Consider the following 20957-nt stretch of genomic DNA (forward strand, 5'->3'; position numbering starts at 1 on the left):
ACGTTTTCTGCCTTCAAACGATTTTTCATTCCAATATCCCATTCACGTTTTTAGTTTAGTTGCTGCTTAGAGCTAGAGCAGACACCACGTGTGTGGTAATCTTTAGTGCACGTGCGCCTATAACACGTGCATCTCATTAATTTAGAGCTAGAGCAGACAGCACGTGTGGGGTAATCTTTAGTGCACGTGCATATCATCAATTTAGAATTCTTTCCCCCTCATTCGACTCGCATCAAACATCTGCAAGATGCAGTGTTATGGTTTTTCAAAATTCAAAAAATTATCTCGTCTCTTGATGTCAATTTCATTTAATGAATTTGATTCAATTGCGAAGAATATTAAATTTTCAACAGGATGTCAAGATGTTGATTTACCGTTAACAAAAACAGAAAATGTACACTTTTCAATTCTATCTGAGATTTTCGAACTGCTCAATATTCTAGACAGCGGTCATCTACATTATGATTGTACAAATGATTCGTCATTATCTGTTGTTAAAAATTCCGATGAACTTTGGAAATGCTTGTACAATATTGCAGATAAAAAATGTGAAAGAACGTAGAGATTTATAGCATTAGATGAGAGAGAATTTCTCAATTCAATTAGATATAGAGAGAGTCATTGACCTCACTTTGGATTAGAGTAATATGGATTCACTTTAATCTGTCACCAAGGGAATTTTTCCCTCTCATCTATACTGGGAGAGAATTTCTCAATTGATTCTTATCTCCTTTCGGAAAGGGTGCAGGAAAGAGATGGCATGAGTAAAAGAAGGAGATCTCTTGAGCCTGTCATCAATCCATTGGAGCGAAATAGATTCACTTCAATTTGTCACTATAGCATTAGATGTAGAAATATGAATTCACTTTAATTTGACACCAAAGGAATTTCTCAAGAGATTTTTTCCCCACATCTTTAGAATTCACCTCAATCTGTCAGCATAGCATTAGATGTAGAAATATGAATTCACTTCAATTTGACAGTAGACAGAGGGAATTTTCCTCCTAAAAGGGAAATTTTTTTCCCTCACCTGGAGAGAGAGAGAGAGATATCTTACCCCCTCACCACCACTGGACAGGGGAAGGGGAAATCTATTTTTAGAAAGAGAGAGAAAGATATATCTCCTCTCTCTCTCTCCCCTCACCTCACTGGACAGGGGAAGGGGAAATCTATTTTTAGAAAGAGAGAGAGAAAGATATATCTCCCTCTCTCTCTCCCCTCACCTCCACTGGACAGGGGAAGTGGAAATCTATTTTTAGAACACCCCCGCCATACAGGCGGGGGGAGGGGAGGAGGGATGGACGAGGGGGGAGAGGGGGGAGGGGGATCTCGAGCAAAAAAGTCCGTCTTTTCCCACTAATCTCCTCTACTAGATTACTAATGCAGAAAATATCTGAATTTAGATATCAGAATGTTTTTTTCTAATAAACAAATGAATTATTTTTCAACCTATATGGGAACACAAACAAATGTAGAATTAGAGAAGCTGTATAATTTGAATATGCTTATTAAGCGTAATGTGTGTGTCACATACTGCAATTACAACTTGTAGCTCATCGTCATGGAGGAAGACCATGCCGAGCAAGAGAGCAGTATATGTCACTGACTGCCCTCTTGCTTAGCACCAAGTAAGAGCTAGCTACCATGAAGGAAGAACTAGCTAAGCAAAAGAGCAGTATATGTATGTTACGGCCCTCTTGCTTAGCACCAAGTATTTTCAAAAGGCAGTATGTGCATTATTATGTGGAGAATATGAGAAAACATAGAAAAATATTGCATAGGAATCAATTCTAAGTGACAAAAAGTATATTAATTCACCAATAGTATGTTGAAAAAAGTTCAGGCTCGGTAACAGCCCTCAGTTCATTGTTGGGAAATTTCAAATCCAATTCACTCACAACTTGATTTTTACAGATAGGGCCTTTTCGCTTAGCAGGGCAGGGTAGGCTAGTGGCAGTCAATTTTGCATTTGATTCGGCAGGATATTTCCAAGAAAATTATTTATTAATCGATAAGAATATCGACCACCATTTACCACCAGAAGGAATGATAGTCTAATAATAGATACTATACTCGATAATGTCTGACTATTGCAAAACAGGATGTGTCCTGCACGATTAATATGTGTCAGTCAATAAAGAACGAATTTGGAGAGAAAGAACGATATATTCTGAAAGATATACTTTTACAGCAAAATATTGGATAAATCAATAAACAGATTTTACAAATTATGATTTCTAACTGATACAGAATGAATATTGAGTGATAGCAGATTTGAATCTTCAAATTATAAATACTATGTGAAAATTTGGTACTCTTTAATTGAACAAAATGAAATGGATAATTATAGCCCTTAGAAAGGGTCATAAACTGCACTAATCAAATAGGCAAACAAATTAATACAAAATTATAATTCAGAAGATAGAACAAATGAATGGTTAAAATTATTATCAGGGTGGGGTTTTGCCTAAGGAAAGTAGACCCTTTGGCTAAGTACAGCATGGATATTTAAATTTATTTAATACAATAAAAATCATTTATGATAACTTTATACCCTTAAACCTATAGTCATGACTTCTCTCAAATTGACGAATTTATACGTTGTGTAATTTTTGTGGATTAACAGGGATCCCCTTTTATATATTCGAATAACTTATGTAGACTTTTGTTCCCGTTTTTTGTTTTCAAAGTATATTCAGCTGTAGAATATATTGTTCCAGCTGGATCCTTCCGCGTGGTGAAAGATGTTGAACAGACCTCACTATTATAATTTCACGGTTTATTTGAATTAAATTGCAAGAAATTGTTATCACAGATTATTGTAGGAACTTAGAACAACTTTTTAAAACAGAAAGACAAAGATTGAATTACATTAAAACAGAAATTAAAGCTTTTAAACAATTAGGTATGTGGACTAGGTCTGTATCCCACTGGTGATCTCTGCAAAATGGCCTCGAGTCTCCTCCTTCTAATTTCCACTTGAGTTTCTTCCTCGAAATTTATCTCGCCAAATTTACATACTAATTCAGGATTGGTCAGATTCTGTGACGTAACCAATACGCTGAATGGGTGGTGTAAATGTGTCCAACTTTAAAGCTTTTAAATGGGGCAAAATTCCTGATTGTAGGTTGTTCTAAATTATGATTTGGTTCCATATAATTATAAAAATATACAAATAAATAATAAAAATTCATCTATGGTGATATGCACTTGTTAAATAACTTCAAAGGGTAGCTAATGATTTTGTAGAACATAGACATGCTTTTATAACATAGAATAGACGTATAAAAATATACATGCTTGTAATAATAATGGACATAATAATAAATAAATATGTCTTTTTTTTTGTTTATATGGTTTTTTATATGTTAGAATATTCACCCTCAATCATCATATATTGGCTAAGCTAATTTGTCTTCATATTTCTTACAAATATATCTTCATTACAGTTCATTAAATAAATATTCAGGCCCATTTGGCATAGAAATTATAATATAAAAATGAAAAAATTTATATCATATCACTTTTACGATTGATCGTTAATCGAACTGCCTTCTCAATTGGCTACTTGTTGACAAGTTAGCATTGGTCTGTTTTGGGGTTATGTTTTGGTTCAATTCTAACCTTCAGATATTGTATTACTGATCATATAATTAAACATACAAACATAAGTAACCGAATACTGGTGGGATGGGCAGCAGAGAAACACCGAAAATTGAGTCAAATCTATTATAATCTATGCCCTTCCAGCAGGGCAATACCTCCTTTCATTCATTTATTCATTTATTCATTTATTCATTTATTCATTATTCATTTATTCATTTATTCATTTATTCATTTATTCATTTATTCATTATTCATTTATTCATTTATTCATTATTCATTTATTCATTTATTCATTTATTCATTTATTCATTTATTCATTTATTCATTTATTCATTTATTCATTTATTCATTTATTCATTTATTCATTTATTCATTTATTCATTATTCATTTATCATTTATTCATTTAGTCATTTATTCATTTATCCATTCATTCATTTATTCATTTATTCATTATTCATTTATTCATTTATTCATTTATTATTCATTCATTATTCATTTATTCATTTATTCATTTTTCATTTATTCATTTATTCATTCATTCATCTATTATTTATTCGTTTATTCATTTATTCATTTATTCATTTATTCATTTATTCATTTATTCATTATTCATTATTCATTTATTCATTTATTCATTTATTCATTTATTCATTTATCATTTATTCATTCATTCATTTATTCATTTATCATTTATTCATTTATTCATTATTCATTTATTCATTTGTTCATTTATTCATTTATTCATTTATTCATTTATTCATTTATTCATTTATTCATTATTCATTATTCATTTATTCATTTATTCATTTATTCATTTATTTCATTTATTCATTTATTCATTTATTCATTATTCATTTATTCATTTATTCATTTATTCATTTATTCATTATATTCATTTATTCATTTATTCATTTATTCATTTATTCATTTATTCATTATTCATTTATTCATTCATTTATTCATTTATTCTTATTCATTTATTCATTTATTCATTTATTTATTCATTTTTATTTATTTATTCATCTATTTATTCATTCATTTATTTATTCATTTATTATTCATTTATTATTATTCATTTATTCATCCATTTATTTATTTATTTATTCATTTTTTTATTCATTCATCTATTCAATTATTCATTCATTTATTTATTTATTATTTATTTATTTATTTTTTATTTTTTCATTCATTTATCTATTCATTTATTTATTTATCATTTATTCATTTTTCATTATTCATTTATTTTTCTATTTAAGTATTTATTCATTTATTATTCATTCATTTATTATTTATTCATTATTTATTCATTTTTTTATTCATTTATTCATTCTTCATTTATCTATTCATTTATTCATCTATTTATTCATTCATTTACTCATTCATTCATTTATTCATTTATTATTTATTATTTATTCATTTATTTATTTATTCATTCATTTATTTATTATTTATTTATTTATTTATTTATCTATTCATTTGATTATTTTTTTTATTCATTCATTTATTTATTTATTTTTTCATTTATTTATTTTTTTTTATTTATCCATTTATTTATTCATTCATTTATTATTCATTCATTATTCATTTATTTATTTATTCATTCATTCTTTATTCATTTATCATTATTCATTTATTATTCATTCATTTATCTATTTATTTTTTATTCATTTATTTATTTATTTATTTTTTTTTATTATTTTTTTTCATTCATTTATTCATTCATTTTTTTATTTATTCATTTATTTTTTATTTTTTCATTCATTTATCTATTCATTTATTCATTTATTTATTATTTATTTATTCATTCATTTATTCATTTTTCATTTATTTATTTATTTTTTTATTCATTCATCTATTCAATTATTCATTCATTTATTAATTCATTTTATTCATCCATTTATTTATTTATTCATTTTTTTATTCATTCATCTATTCAATTATTCATTCATTTATCCATTTATTTATTTATTTATTTATTTTTTCATTTATTCATTCATTTATTTATTCATTCATTCATTTATCTATTTATTTTTTTATTATTTATTCATTCATTTATTATTTATTCATTTATTTTTCTATTTAAGTATTTATTCATTTATTTACCTTTTTATTTATTTATTCATTATTTATTCATTTTTTTATTCATTTTTTTATTTCTTCATTTATCTATTCATTTATTCATCTATTTATTCATTCATTTACTCATTCATTCATTTATTTATTCATTATTTATTTATTCATTTATTCATTCATTTATTCATTTATTTATTATTTATTTATTCATCCATTCATTCATTTATTCATTATCATTTATTCATTCATTCATTTATTCATTCATTTATTATTTATTTATTCATTTTTCATTTATTCATTCATTTATTTTTTAATTATTCATTCATTTATCCATTTATTTATTTATTTATTTATTTTTTCATTTATTCATTCATTTATTTATCATTCATTCATTTATCTATTTATTTTTTTATTTATTTATTCATCATTTATTTATTTATTCATTTATTTTTCTATTTAAGTATTCATTCATTTATTTACCTTTTTATTTATTTATCCATTTATACATTTATTTATTCATTTTTTTATTTCTTCATTTATCTATTCATTTATTCATCTATTTATTCATTCATTTACTCATTCATTCATTTATTTGTTCATTCATTTATTTATTCATTTATTCATTCATTTAATCATTAATTAATTATTTATTTATTCATCCATTCATTCATTTATGCATTTATCTTTTTATTCATTCATTCATTATTCATTCATCTATTCATTTATTTATCATTTATTATTTATTTATTCATTTATTTTTCTATTTATTTAATCATTTATTCATTTATTTATTCATTCATTTATTCATTTATTCATTTATTTATTCATTCATCATTTATTCATTCATCTATTCATTTATTTATTCCACTATTCATTAATCAATCTATTCATTTATTGTTCATTTATCAATTTATTCATTCATTTTTTTTTTATTTATTCATTCATTTATTCATATATTTATCTATTCTTTTTTATTTATTCATCTATTCATTTATTTATTATTTATTCATTTATTTACTTATTCATCTATTTACAATGCAAATGACACTAATGCAATAACATTATAGAAGATGAAATAATAAGGTAGTTCTTGTGCTATTTTTCTTCCAAATTCATGGGTGACAAAGTCCAAGATAAGGTTATAGAATTTCACGTGTACAATTTTTATAAAATTATAGTCCAAAATAAACATGAAAACTATAAATTTTGAATTTATATGTTTTCAATGTCCAGTCTCTGGAAAGAATAGGCCCATACAAAATATCCTGCCCAAGTGCCCAGTGAGACTCTACTTGAAGAGAAATTGATTGATTGATTGATTGATTGAGTACTTTATTTATGTAGATTACAATATATACTGGCTTATACACTTATATACAATAGCTTACAATACAGCAAAATTATAGATGAATCTACATAATATAGACCAAGAAAACAATTATTTAGCTGTATATGATATGAAAAAGCAATCTGTAATATAATAGCTATAGATAATAATCATATTGTTATGCATCTTCATAAATTGGCGGGGCTTTGGACATATCAATGTCCATTCTTCCTCCCACTAACTCTCTACCAAAACGTTCATTTCGTTATTTGAAATATAGACCAAGAAAACAATTATTTAGCTGTATATGATATGAAAAAGCAATCTGTAATATAATAGCTATAGATAATAATCATATTGTTATGCATCTTCATAAATTGGCGGGGCTTTGGACATATCAATGTCCATTCTTCCTCCCCACTAACTCTCTACCAAAACGTTCATTTCGTTATTTGAACTAAGGATCTATTTATTGATGGAAATATTGTAAAAGTTTTAATCAATATGAATATTGAAGAGAGAAAAAAACAGAAAATTGATAAAGTAAAATAATTATATAGGTAGATAAGATCAAATAATTGATTAATTAAATTAAGTAGGCTGAAAGTAGATCAGGGTTACCAACTTTCAGTAATATACAGCAGTATGCAGTGGATAATTGGAATCACATGAGTTTATATAATATATATACAATTCATTCTATAACATGGTTTAAAGGTTTATATTGGTGGAATGGGTGAGGGATGGATGTCATGTGATCGTTCTAGGACCGGACAGTTTCAGTCATTTGTTCCAAAATATGTTTTTTTAAAGTCAGGATGAAGCTCGCTCGGCTCTCGATAGACCTGATAGAAACAGGAAGTGTATTCCATGCACGACAGGCACTGACTAAGAAGGATTTTGTGAAAATAGTAGTTCAATGATTGGGTATCCTTAAAGTACTTTCTCCGGTTCTAGTATGTGAAGCATCTATCCTCCTACCTTCAGAGACAAATTTGAAATCATCTTTAAAATAGTTCGGATTACCGTATTTCAAAATATCTCTAACAAGCTTGACTATTCGAAAAAGCCTCTGATCGGGAAGCTTTAATGTTGAACTAGCAATGTGGGCTGGGGTGATATGATCATGGCATTGGAGAGAGTAGACGAAACGTAGACAATAATTCTGGCAACGCTGTAGTTTATCATTCAGAGTGACTTGCATATCATTAAGAACAGAATTACAATACATTAAATGTGGGGAGATGAGAGATTGAACCAATAATAATTTAATGTTTCTAGGGAGGCATGCATGGCTGAGAATACCTTTTTACAAGTTTTGTTCACTTGTTCTGACCAGTCAAGAGTATTATTCATAATAATGCCTGAATTTTTCACTGAGCTACAGTAAGGAATGTCATTACCGTTTACACTAATTTTGTGAATCGATTCAAGGTCAATATTGTTTATAAGACGAGAATATCCAATTATAATGGGTAGTGTTTTGATGGGATTAAGCTTGAGGCCATTTTTCTTTGTCCATTCCACTATCGAATTGATATCCTGATTCATTATTCCAACTGTTTCATTAATTTTTGTTATGGGACAGCTTAAATAGATTTGAAGGTCGTCTGCATAAGTATGGAAACTGGAGAATTTGATAATGGAAGAAAGGTCATTAGCATACAAAGTGAAGAGGAGAGGGCCTAAAATTAGACCTTGTGGAACTCCATGCATAACGTTTTTCCAAGTTGACTCTTTGTCACCGACAGATAAACATTGTTTCCTACCTGATAGATAGGATTCAAACCAAACTAACGAGTTGTGACTGAAACCAAGGATAGCCAACTTATTCAGAAGGACTGTATGATCAACAGTATCGAATGCTTTAGAAAAATCAAATAGGGTGAGGATGGTGCATTTTCTGTTGTCCATAGCTAACCTTATATCATCAGTGACACGAAGCAGAGCTGTCTCAGTTAAATGGAATTTTCTAAAGCCTGATTGAAAGTTATGAAGCTTACTATTGTTGTCTAGAAATTTTACAACTTGAGCATGAATGAGTCTTTCTAGCACTTTGAACAATGCAGGTAAAATACTGATTGGTCTGAAATCCTCAACTTTATTGGGTGAAGGAACTCTATTTAGAGGGCGAATCAGAGCAAACTTCCAGTTTTCAGGGAAAATGCCTTCTTCAAGTGACTTGTTGAAAATGTATGTAATGGTTGGTAAAACAGCAAATGACATCTTCTTGATAAATTTAATAGGAATTTTGTCTACACCTGTTGAATTGCTCTGAAAGTGTCTTCTTCTGAGATTGGATGGAAATGAATATGATCAGTGATTGGTAAATCTAAGTTTGTAACCTGTTCTTCAAGATCATCGATATGATTAGCAATGACAACTTCGTCGCGTTGGTTAGAGTGTGAAACGAAATGGTCATTTATATTATTTAATGGTAAGTCAATTTGTGGATTCGATTTCTGTTTGCCAAGCCCGAATCCTTTTATTCCCTGCCAAAGTGATTTAGAGTCTTGTCTATTGTTTGTCATAAACGAATTCAAGTACCTAATTTTTGAGTTCTGTAATTCCTGTTCAACCCTATTTCTAAGGCTCCTATACTCTATCAAACTGTCCAAGTCAAATGTCTTTTTAAATTTTCTATGTGCTTTGTCTCTATGTCCCATCATCTTAAGTATGTCTTCAGTCATCCACGGTACTCGTCGTTTTCTATTAATCCTCCTTGTCACATAAGGTGCATGTTTGTCATACAAAGTCAAAGTCCAATTCTCGAAAGTCTTGACCATGTCATCAACTGAGGGTAATGCTTCAATTTGATGCCATGGAGTCTGATCCACATCAGTCAGGAAGGCGGCTTCATCAAAGTTTTTGAAGTCTCCATAAGTAATAATTTTCTGTTCTGGCTTGGGTATCTTATGGGATAGTACACAGTAGATCAAATCATGTCTAGAAATAGCTGGGACTGAGATTTGGCCTGCTTGAACAACCTCATTGGGATCACTAACAATGAGAAGGTCAATGAGTGTGTCTGATTCATTAGTATGATGAGTTGGATCGAGAGGTAAAATAGTCATGTTTAGGCATTGGAAAATTGTAGTCAGTTGAAAGTAGTCAAAGTTACGATTTGTCATGTTCAAAGTATGTCTTCAGTCATCCACGGTACTTGTCGTTTTCTATTAATCCTCCTTGTCACATAAGGTGCATGTTTGTCATACAAAGTCAAAGTCCAATTCTCGAAAGTCTTGACCATGTCATCAACTGAGGGTAATGCTTCAATTTGATGCCATGGAGTCTGATCCACATCAGTCAGGAAGGCGGCTTCATCGAAGTTTTTGAAGTCTCCATAAGTGATAATTTTCTGTTCTGGCTTGGTATCTTATGGGATAGTACACAGTAGATCAAATCATGTCTAGAAATAGCTGGGACTGAGATTTGGCCTGCTTGAACAACCTCATTGGGATCACTAACAATGAGAAGGTCAATGAGTGTGTTTGATTCATTAGTATGATGAGTTGGATCGAGAGGTAAAATAGTCATGTTTAGGCATTGGAAAATTGTAGTCAGTTGAAAGTAGTCAAAGTTACGATTTGTCATGTTGTATATACAGCGATGCGCAATCAAAAAAGGAACTCACCTGTCAAATTTGTGCCGTGCTATGAATTTGGAAAGTTAATTTGGAATTCAGAATTCAGAAGCACACACAATATAACTTGATAAAAGGGATGCTAGATAAACATACCTAGTGCTAGAGAATGGGAATCCAAAAATGACAAGAGAGACAACTAAATAGAGAGAAGATATCAAATATATTGTCACCTCTTACAGTTGAATTCAACAGTTAATAGAACAAAAATAAAGTAACATCATGAAACAGAAAATAGAACCACTAAATTTAGAAAATTATCTCCAATATAGCTAATTCGATAGATCCTACTCTGCTTTACATTGAAAACGTTTTAGATGAAATCATGAGAAGCTTAAAGGACTCTAATATCAGAAAGAAGAATTGAAAGTAATTGAGAGATATTTCTCAGAAGTTAATCATAAATAACAATACATATTTTAAGAAAAGATCAACATAAAATTCAAAAAACCCCTAGCACAATTAGAACACTTGGAAACTTTTAAAACACTATCAAAATATGATCAAATATTTATAATCCAGGATAATATTAATTCTGTATAATTATATTATGAAAGCTGCAAAAACAAATATTCCTAAAGTATCACATCACGGAATTCTACACAGGAAGACTATTCAAAGATGTGTGTGATATCAAAACAAATAAAGCAAGGCTAGGGTCCTTGAAACTTCATTTGATCCTTTACAACTTTAAGACCAAAATTATTTTAAAACATTAATTCATCAATAAGGGACCTTTAAACATTCCATATACTAATTCGACTTTTAGTAGATTATAAAATATAAATTTAAAGAAAAATTAAAATTCCCAGTTGGATCCTTACATAGAAAATATGGCCTCATATTTCAATGTAAAGATACAACCGAAAATCTACCATTCAAACTGAATAAAAATTTGTAATCTATTAATTCCCAAATCAAAGTTACGATTCAACAAAAGAGTCTAATTCAGCACGTTTTGATTGATTTTAATGGTTCACGTTTTATACCCCTCCCTTTTTGAAAGTCTATAGCTACTTAAACCCATTCTGTCACACCCGGAGTTCCTGGGACGTTCGTTCAATTTGGAAAAAGTTGTTACCTCAAAGCTGTTTCTTCAATTTGAATCTAGGCTCGGTGATCGAGCTTTACACGTCCAGATGGACAGGAGACAGCATACCCCAAGCTTCTAGGACTGCCATCGATTCAGAGGCATCTCAGCGGCTTAAAGACACACGTTCACGAGACATTTATGAACCCGTGAATTGATGGACTCGTACATTGATGGACCCATACTTTGACCGCTGTTAGAATAAAAAATAAACTAGGATAATACAAATCAACTCAACTTCAGTTATATCATAAAGTCAACCTACTTCAGGTTATATAAAACTCAAATCAATACTTATTACTTTAAAACACAAATAGACATTACCTACTTCAATATCTTGATTCAATAGAATAGAATTTATCAGTAATCAGGGTCATGTTCTTTATACAAAGAGATGGGTACATAGTATTCCATAATACAAAATTCACTAGTTGATTGAATCACTTCATAATATGGTCTCTTGAGTATTGTTTTTAGTTTGTTCAGTCTGTTCTCTTACATAAATTACATATAGAGTGTAATTAAGAAAAAATAAATTACATGATAGGTGTTTCCTGAAGAATAAAGAGAGCTTTTCATTAGAATCAGCAGAGCAAATAAAATCTATACCACAAAATACGGTCATTTAAATTTAGGTTGATAGCTTCCTCTTCAAAAATAATTTAAAATCAAGAATATTTCAATTCCTTCTTATAGGTACTCCACATTTCTACATATTACACCTGAATGTATCTATCACCAACAAGCCTAAAGCTGGCATGAAAGCAATGATTAACATAAAATACTAGAGACTAAAACATTCAGTTCTGCTAGCGACAATGGACAGATGCTGAATGAATGCACTTCGCTTCTCCCATCTTGCCATGGACAGCTGTAAACGGCCTCACTAGATAGGGACCTAGCCAACGTTAACTGTGATTGGCAGTTACTATTCAATTGAAAATATTCTTCACAATTTCTGCCAATAGAATGGATCGGTACAACTACAATTTAAGATACATTCTCCCACCGAGTGACAGCTATTTTCCAAATTCCTAACCAAAAAAGGCATGATTGATAATCAATCGGACACAAATTCCTTACCTTATAAGGTCATGAACCAGACTGATGCTCCAGGAAAATCGTTGATTTTCTTAGTCCCTTACCTCCTACGCACACCATAACAGAGCCGACACAACACAACGCAGAAAAGCAAACCAGCAAAACAAACTGTTATAACAGACTGACTTCTCATAATAATCTGCATAATCCTCATCGTTCACAATTGGAAAAATGAATATTGTTACAAATTTCATGAAAGTATATTTCCGCGTTCCGCCGTGGATGCGTAACATACAAACATTAAGAGAAATGTCAAATGATTGCCTTGAATCTTAGACCTCTCCTCGCTCAGTTAATAATTCAAAGCATCCTTTTAATATTAATTTTTACCCAACAAATTCCAAACGCTTGGGAGTAATTTTGGAGTGTGGATTGTTCACACTTGAGAATGATTTTGAAGAGTTGGAGGCATGTTGTGTGAGAATTGCCCACAAAGTGAACATTAAAGCTACTCGTGTCTAGAAAAAATATGAAAGTGTACCATCTATGAAATTGAAAAACTAATGAGAATTCCAATTACGATTAATGATCAATATTGATTGTTTCAGATGGAAAATTCAGACCATTTTCATATCATGCTTCAAAAAACCTGGCTGAGTATGGAAATGGTTCAGTGCCAGAATATGAATTGGAAAATATCAAAGTTCCGATATTTCTTTTGTCAGGAGAAAAGGATGGATTCACTCACAAAGAGGTGACCATATTCCTGTTTATTGATTGGAATGATTATTATTAATGCTATCAATTATTGATTTTATAACTCTGATAGTGAAAAATAGCAATGAAGATAATATAAATGTCAGAAAGTCTTCTTCAATCAGTATATTTGCATTGAATTTAGAAAAATTTGACGCTGGAGCGTCTGAAAACCTCCTGACAAGGGTGGTTGTTTTGGTGGTTGATGCTCTATTGGATTCGATTGACAAGTGGTTGAAACCATAGGAATAATTATGATATCTGGAAATTTTCTATTTTGGGGGGCTCCAGGACCCCCCCAATATTTTCAACTTTTGAACGGCACATTTCTCAGCAAAGTTCAAGGAAACTTTTTTGTTCAGCGTCCGTACATTACTAGATTGCTAGACAAAAATTTCGACCGGGTCGGGTGGGGTGCGGGGGGGATCCAAATTTTCGACGATTTTTGCATGATGGAAAATTTGAAAAATTCCCAGCCAAACTGGGGCATCTGACAATACCAAATTCCATCAGAATGTCTCTAGGAGTCTTAGCAGGCATTGGGAAACTTATCGGGGACCGAGCTTCGCTCTGGAGTACAAACGCATAAAAATTCATTATGAGAGAAGAAATTACAATAATATTCATAGTTCATACAGAAATGTTTCATCCAATCACACTGGATTGAGATCAATTCACAGAGGAATGAAAAAATTTCTCTCACAAAGGCCCGGTTGCACAAAAGCCGGCTAAATTTTAATCCCAATTAATTTCATGTGAACCAAATCAGGAAAGACCATTTCAAGAAGATGATTCTACTGGAATCGATCAGGTTTAAAAATAGCCCGGCTTTTTTGCAACTGGCACTAAGTACCTGATTAATGATGATTAAAAAAGTTCAACAGCTGAGTCATAATAGTTTTGACATGGTTCCAGACAAATTCCATGAATTCGCTCACTCACTTCCATCAACATACAACGAAATAATCATTATCAGCTGTTTTTCCAAGGATGGATAATAATTATCCTCTTAATGTCCTCCAGTGAGTTTTTCCAGGGATGAGATCTAGTGCAATCGAATTTTTATATTATTATAAACCTTCTATGTTCTGAATCTCGTGAGAATCGTTAGAGTCCAGTGAAATCCAGTGAAATACAAGCATGTAAACACAAATCGTTCGTTTGATAGTATAGGATTAAGTCTATCATTGGGTTTCAATCGCCAATGGAATGAAAATGAAAAGAAGCTTCCTCTGGTTAGGAATTCTATGTTCTTTCTACTTAATGTGTATCATGAGTCAACTAAAAACAGATGTGACCATACGTCTATGCTTAAATAATAAGTAATATGTTTAAGTATTTACTTACTCCATGGTACTTCTAAGCACTTTACATCGATTATTATAAATGATTCAAATCATTTCCAATCATTAATTTTCAAATTAATGTGAAGTAATTCAATAAGCCTTTTCACTCGAATCATTCTAAATTATTAATGTTGCATCCTCAATCATTGATCAAATTGTTGTTGAATGATTGGGAAGTACTTCCAAGCACTTCACTTCAATCATTCTAGATGATCCATAAATCAATTTCAATCATTGATTATAATCGATGATTAATGAATGATTGGGAAGTACTTTGAAGTACTTTACTTAGATTATTCCAAATGATTCATAAGTCATTTCTAATCATTAATTAACAAATGATTGGAAAATACTCTAAACTACTCTACTCCAATCATTCTAAACAATTTGTGAATCATTTCCAATTATCGATTCTCAATTGAAGGGAAAGTTCTCAAAACACTTCTGCAATCATTCTACATGATTCATAAATCATTTTCAATCATCGATTATACAATGACTGGAAAGTACTTTCAAGTACTTTACTTCAATCATTCTAAATGATTCATAAATTGGTTCCAATCACCGATTATAAAATGATTGGAAAGTACTTCCAAGTACTGTAACGTATCAAAATCTGATGGGTAAATAAAAACCCTTTTTGAAAGAAATTTATAGGTCTGAAGTGGAATGATAGTCTAGCATCGCCAAATGTGATAACGTTTTTAAAGATTAGATAATATCAGGTATCATGGCTGAATTAAGAACAGCCGAATAGAAATAGTAATAATTTGCTACTTATATAATATTATATAAAGTATTGAAAATTTGAGGTTAGGCATAAAATATCTATTGATCAGCGACATAATGATTGATTGAGTCGCATATCGTAAAATCTAGCCAGACACCTTGGCAGAAATTTATTGCAACTAAAAGGTATGCAACTAGAGGAACTAAAAAAGCACATGGCTAATTGTTATAAAGTGAGAAACCACCTATAAAAATTATAAAAATGTATTGCATGTGAAAAATGTACTTAAAACCCAAAATAAAAATAAATAAATGTATTGAGGAAGTAGGAGGCTCGTAGGCACATGTATACTGTAACAAATTTGCATGAACCAATCAAATGGTAGTAATCGATGGGCGGCAATAGTGTGCCGATTCAAATGTATTTATATATATTTCTAAAAATGATAAGATTTTGTAAATGTTACTGCTCAGTTTATGTATTGGAGATGGCCCAAGGACAGATAAAATATCAGATATGTGACATAAGTAATAATTTGATAGATTGGCACGAACTATTTGAACCTTCAAATGGCATAGTAGCAAATTATTTGAATTTTATGTAAATTTGCAAGTCAGAAATGAAAATTGTGAAAAGAAAAGTAGAACTTGCCCACTTGCCTGCCAGACACTATCATGGAATGTCACCAAAATCTGTAGAGCACAATACTCTTTATTGTACATTTTAAAGACTTAGAGTTTTAATCTAATTATTATTTTTCTATAAGACTTTGTGATGCTGTATTAAAGCAAAAGTCATCCAAATATTTATTTAATCCCTTGGAAGAGACAACTTCGGCCACCTACAATCCAGGAATACCAGGAATTTCGGATCGCCGTCAGCATCTTATAAAAATTCAGCATGTGAGTGAAAAATTAGTTGAAATAAAATTAGGGCGCCCTCAGTGCTTTGAGTGAAATAAAAATAAAAGCTAGCTTGTCGGAGAGGTTTTAAATATTGAGAAATCAATACAAAAACTTGTGCAAGTCTTAAAAGGGTATAAGAAATACTTTATTGAATAAGAATGAGTCAATTTATTTATTAAAAGTACACCAATTAAAAGAATATCAAGTTCTAAGCTTATAATACTAACGTTCATCCAATCATTGATTTTATAATACAAATTTGTAATAATATAATGTAGCTCTGGTTCTTTGGATAAATTGATTTATCTAATTCCATCAGGTGCCGAATTTTACACCCTGAGGAATATATTCATTATTGAGAAATGTACTGGAAATCATATAAAGTAATATATTAATAATCATTGATTTGTCAATTTATCATTCTCTGATTTGGGAAACAATATATGAAATGGGATTACCTAAATCGACAAGCAACAGCAAGTCGATATCAAAGCTGCATGCAAATAAATGCATATTATCAATGAATTGAAAAGCACATGGTAAAGTTTCGTGCTATAAAACTGAAAAATAGTGTACTGATCTGTGGTATTTTATCTTGATTTGTTCTGGTTTTATTGTTTATTTGTTGCTCTATATATTTTCTATATTGATCTGATTTTTAAAATTATTCATTTAATATATGTATCAAATTTTTTATGGTGTACCATTCATTTTTACTCCCCCAATACCACAGAGTATAAATCTCATATATATCTGTTAATAATCAGTATTAAATTATTGCGAGAGCTCCTGAATGAGCCTATTAAGACTTTAGTGAAATTGTATCCTAGAAAACCACGACCAGATTTTATAGTATTAAACTCTCATGTTCTATCAATTGAAGCCAAGCCGAGGCAAATCGTTATTCATAAAAAAAATAACGTCAGAGTACTTTACTTCAATCATTCTAAATGATTCATAAATCAGTTTCAATCACCGATTATAAAATGATTGGAAAGTACTTTCAAGTACTTCACTTCAATCATTCTAAATGATTCATAAATCATTCTCAATCATGGATTATACAATGACTGGAAAGTACTTTCAAGTACTTTACTTCAATCATTCTAAATGATTCATAAATCAGTTTCAATCATCGATTATAGAATGATTGGAAAGTACTTTCAAGTATTTTACTTCAATCATTCATAAATCAGTTTCAATCATCGATTATAGAATGATTGGAAAGTACTTTCAAGTAATTTACTTCAATCAAATAATTCTGAACAATTTGTAAATCATTCTCATGCAGTCATCAATTCCCAAACGATTGGAGAGTATTCCCAATCACTTCACTCTAATAATTTTCAACGTTCAATAAATCATTTCCAAACATTTGTGCACAAGATCCTTTTACATTATTATGGAGATATACTTTACACTTCATGATCTGTTGAGGATACTTGAAAGTTTATTTGAAGTTTTTCAATTTTCACTATAAATATGGATTACTCATTAGAAATCATTGGAAATTATTTTCAAGCAATTCCAAATCATTCCATTCAAATGATTCCGAATGATTGACAATGGATTTCAATCAGAAATGAGAAAAAAAAATTTAATGACTTGAAATTATTGTAAATGATTTTAAAGTAATTATAATTGTCTCTTTCAAATCACTTCAGAGTACTTCAAATCAGTTGACTCCAATCATTCTAAATTATTCGTAAAACAGTTCCAATCATTGGTCTTCAAGTAATTGAAAAGTACTTCATTCAAATCATTCTAAGTAATTTATAAATCATTTTCAATCATTGGTCTTCAAATGATTGAAAAGTACTTTACTAAATCATTTGAGGTAATTTATGTATCATTTTAAATCATTGGTCTTCAAGTAATTGAAAAGTACTTCATTCAAATCATTCTTAGTAATTAATAAATCATTTTCAATCATTGGTCTTCAAATGATTGAAAAGTACTTTAAAGTACTTTACTGAATCATATGAGGTAATTTATAAATCATTTTCAATCATTGGTTTTCAATGACATTTCATGGAGAATTAAAAGTAATTTGAAAGTACTTTAAAATGATTTAACTTGCCCTAAAAAGAGGTGACAAATTTCAAATCACTGGCAATTAGTTTCAAGCACTCTCAAATCATTTCCTTGCTGCTTGGGGTATCATGAGTCAACTAAAAACAGATGTGACCATACGTCTACGCTAGGATAAACCACTTTTTATTGACATATTGTTCATTTCATTTAAAAATCACAATATCAAATCGATGATGGGGGAGAACGAAGAGGATAACCCCAAAAATGTTTTCTCCCTAATTTTGATAGAAATAGACCCAATTTTCGTCCAGAATCTTCCTTGGTGGGTAGCCTATCAGCTTCCTCATGATAAGCTTGAATGATGTTCAGTGCTTCTGGATGTATATCAAGCTGTTTACACTCAACAGTGGCAATAATATTTATTTCTTGATTTAATCAGTCATGTACAATATTCCCATAGTTATCTAGGCTGCTGCCAATAGTATTAGTTTGCGTCACCATATGATAACAGTGGAAAGGAAAATATAATCTTGTGAATTACTACGAATCATAGCCACCTCTAATACAAGGCCCCGGCGTACAATATTGCAACGTCGCAGCGTAGGCCTAGAATCTAATACATGATTGGTGAAAAAGATCAGCTGGTATTTTCAAAAATCGTTTTCACTAATCATGTATTTGGATTGTAGGCCTATGCTGCGACGACTTTGCAATATTGTACGCCGGGGCCTTGTATTAGAGGTGGCTATAAGTACGAATACATCATTCTTCACTATTGTTTATCGTATCTAACATCAAATTATTATTATTTGAAAAATGATGGCCTATATTACTCTTTACTGGAAATGAAGATCCAGCTACACAAAAAAATCTGATCGGAAATCAAATTAGAATGGAATAGAATATGTTTTATTGTAGTAGCAAGTGAGAACATCAAAATGCATCACAACGTCAAAATTTGACGTTTATCATTTAATGATAACAACAAAAGTATACTCATAAGATCTATATCAAACACAATTTGATCTATATTACTATTTATTGATTCCCACCTCAACTGTTCATTAGAAATGCTAGACCAGGTCTTCTAACAAGGATTCGTTTTGTTTCAATAAAACAACTACGGTACTCAAATGTCCCACTCATTTCCATTGACCATACCATTGAACTCTGGAATAAATGGGATGACTTTCTAAAAGGGTGAGGTGTTTAATAGAATGTTATGGTATTAATGTGTTTCAGTTATGAATCAAATGAAATCTAGTCACTTCCGCAGTAGAAAAATATGTAGGTAGGCTATTACAGTCTATGAACTCAGTAGGTGGTAGATCAGTATTGGCTACCCAGAACTCACCTCGCCACATCTTACACACAGATGTATAGTCTTCGTGGGTGTATTCCTGCAATATAAGAGTATCATAATCGATTGTAAAATTTATTTTTTGAAATAAGGTGATATTTAATTTGATTTGCAAAATTGATTTCTTTTCGATCTGAATAGATCTTGTGATGCTATTTTCCAGTTGATGGACAAACTCAAATCGAGATTGAAAGGAGCATCAGTAAATTGGAGAACCGTTGGCAATACTAATTTTTTGCATCTGGATTTTTTTGTGGCAAAAAATCTGAGAAAATTAGTTTTTGAACCTGTTTTGAATTATCTACGAAATCCATACTCAATAGTGGAATCGCCAAGGAAACCTAAAAACTAGCACGAAATATAAAGAGAATAGAAAGAAAATTTTTGTGGAGAGCTATAATTTCTAATGCATTATACTACGTCAATTGATTTTCTTTTGAATACTGTCATCTGTTTCACTATTGTGAAGATAATATGCAGGTAGTTTTTCTAGAATAACCTCGAATTAAATTCTGAGTTCTAGTAAGTTTAATCGAAACTATGTAATAGTATCTTAAAACTTGAATGTCATCTCAAGAACAAAATATCTTGTAATAAACTCTGAGCTATAGTATTTTCCGATTTTAAAGCCTGAATATGTTCATTGAACCTTTTTCGGAAACATCTGAATGTCTGACCAATGTAAAATTCTCCACAATTTATCACTACATTCCAGTTTACAAACGCTTGATTTTTCAAATTGTTCCTGTTGTATTTTTCTGTTAGAAATCTTCCTGCGGTTTTTAATTTCGCAATTGATTAGCCTATTCATCTCCTTTTCTCTCAAATTCTCACTTTCTCTCCAGTAATTTTTTCAACCTTGCTGACCATAGATTCTACACAACATTTCTGCCAAAGAACGTTCATCAAACTTTTTTCCTATCAATCTTAATTTTCGAGATATATTGATTTTTCGATACTTTCAGAATATGCCCACTTCAAGTCATTAAATACTCAATAACTCGAAAACTATGAATGGTCGAATTTCAATTTCAATGGTATTGTT

At 30.2% G+C, this 20957-nt stretch overlaps 1 protein-coding gene across 1 annotated transcript in view; it reads left to right on the plus strand.

The window, feature by feature from the left end:
* The window catches only part of LOC120350876 (lipase 3-like), a 29093-nt gene extending 8571 nt beyond the window's left edge, over positions 1-20522 (plus strand). The window contains exons 2-3 of the mRNA XM_039425950.1: positions 13390-13535; positions 20076-20522. Coding sequence (XP_039281884.1) covers positions 13390-13535; positions 20076-20264 — 335 coding nt within the window. The 3' untranslated portion in view covers positions 20265-20522. The remainder of the gene's footprint in view (positions 1-13389; positions 13536-20075) is intronic.
* The last annotated feature ends 435 nt before the right edge of the window (positions 20523-20957 follow it).

The sequence above is a fragment of the Nilaparvata lugens genome, chromosome 4 (assembly GCF_014356525.2).
Source record: "Nilaparvata lugens isolate BPH chromosome 4, ASM1435652v1, whole genome shotgun sequence".
Taxonomy (NCBI): domain Eukaryota; kingdom Metazoa; phylum Arthropoda; class Insecta; order Hemiptera; family Delphacidae; genus Nilaparvata; species Nilaparvata lugens.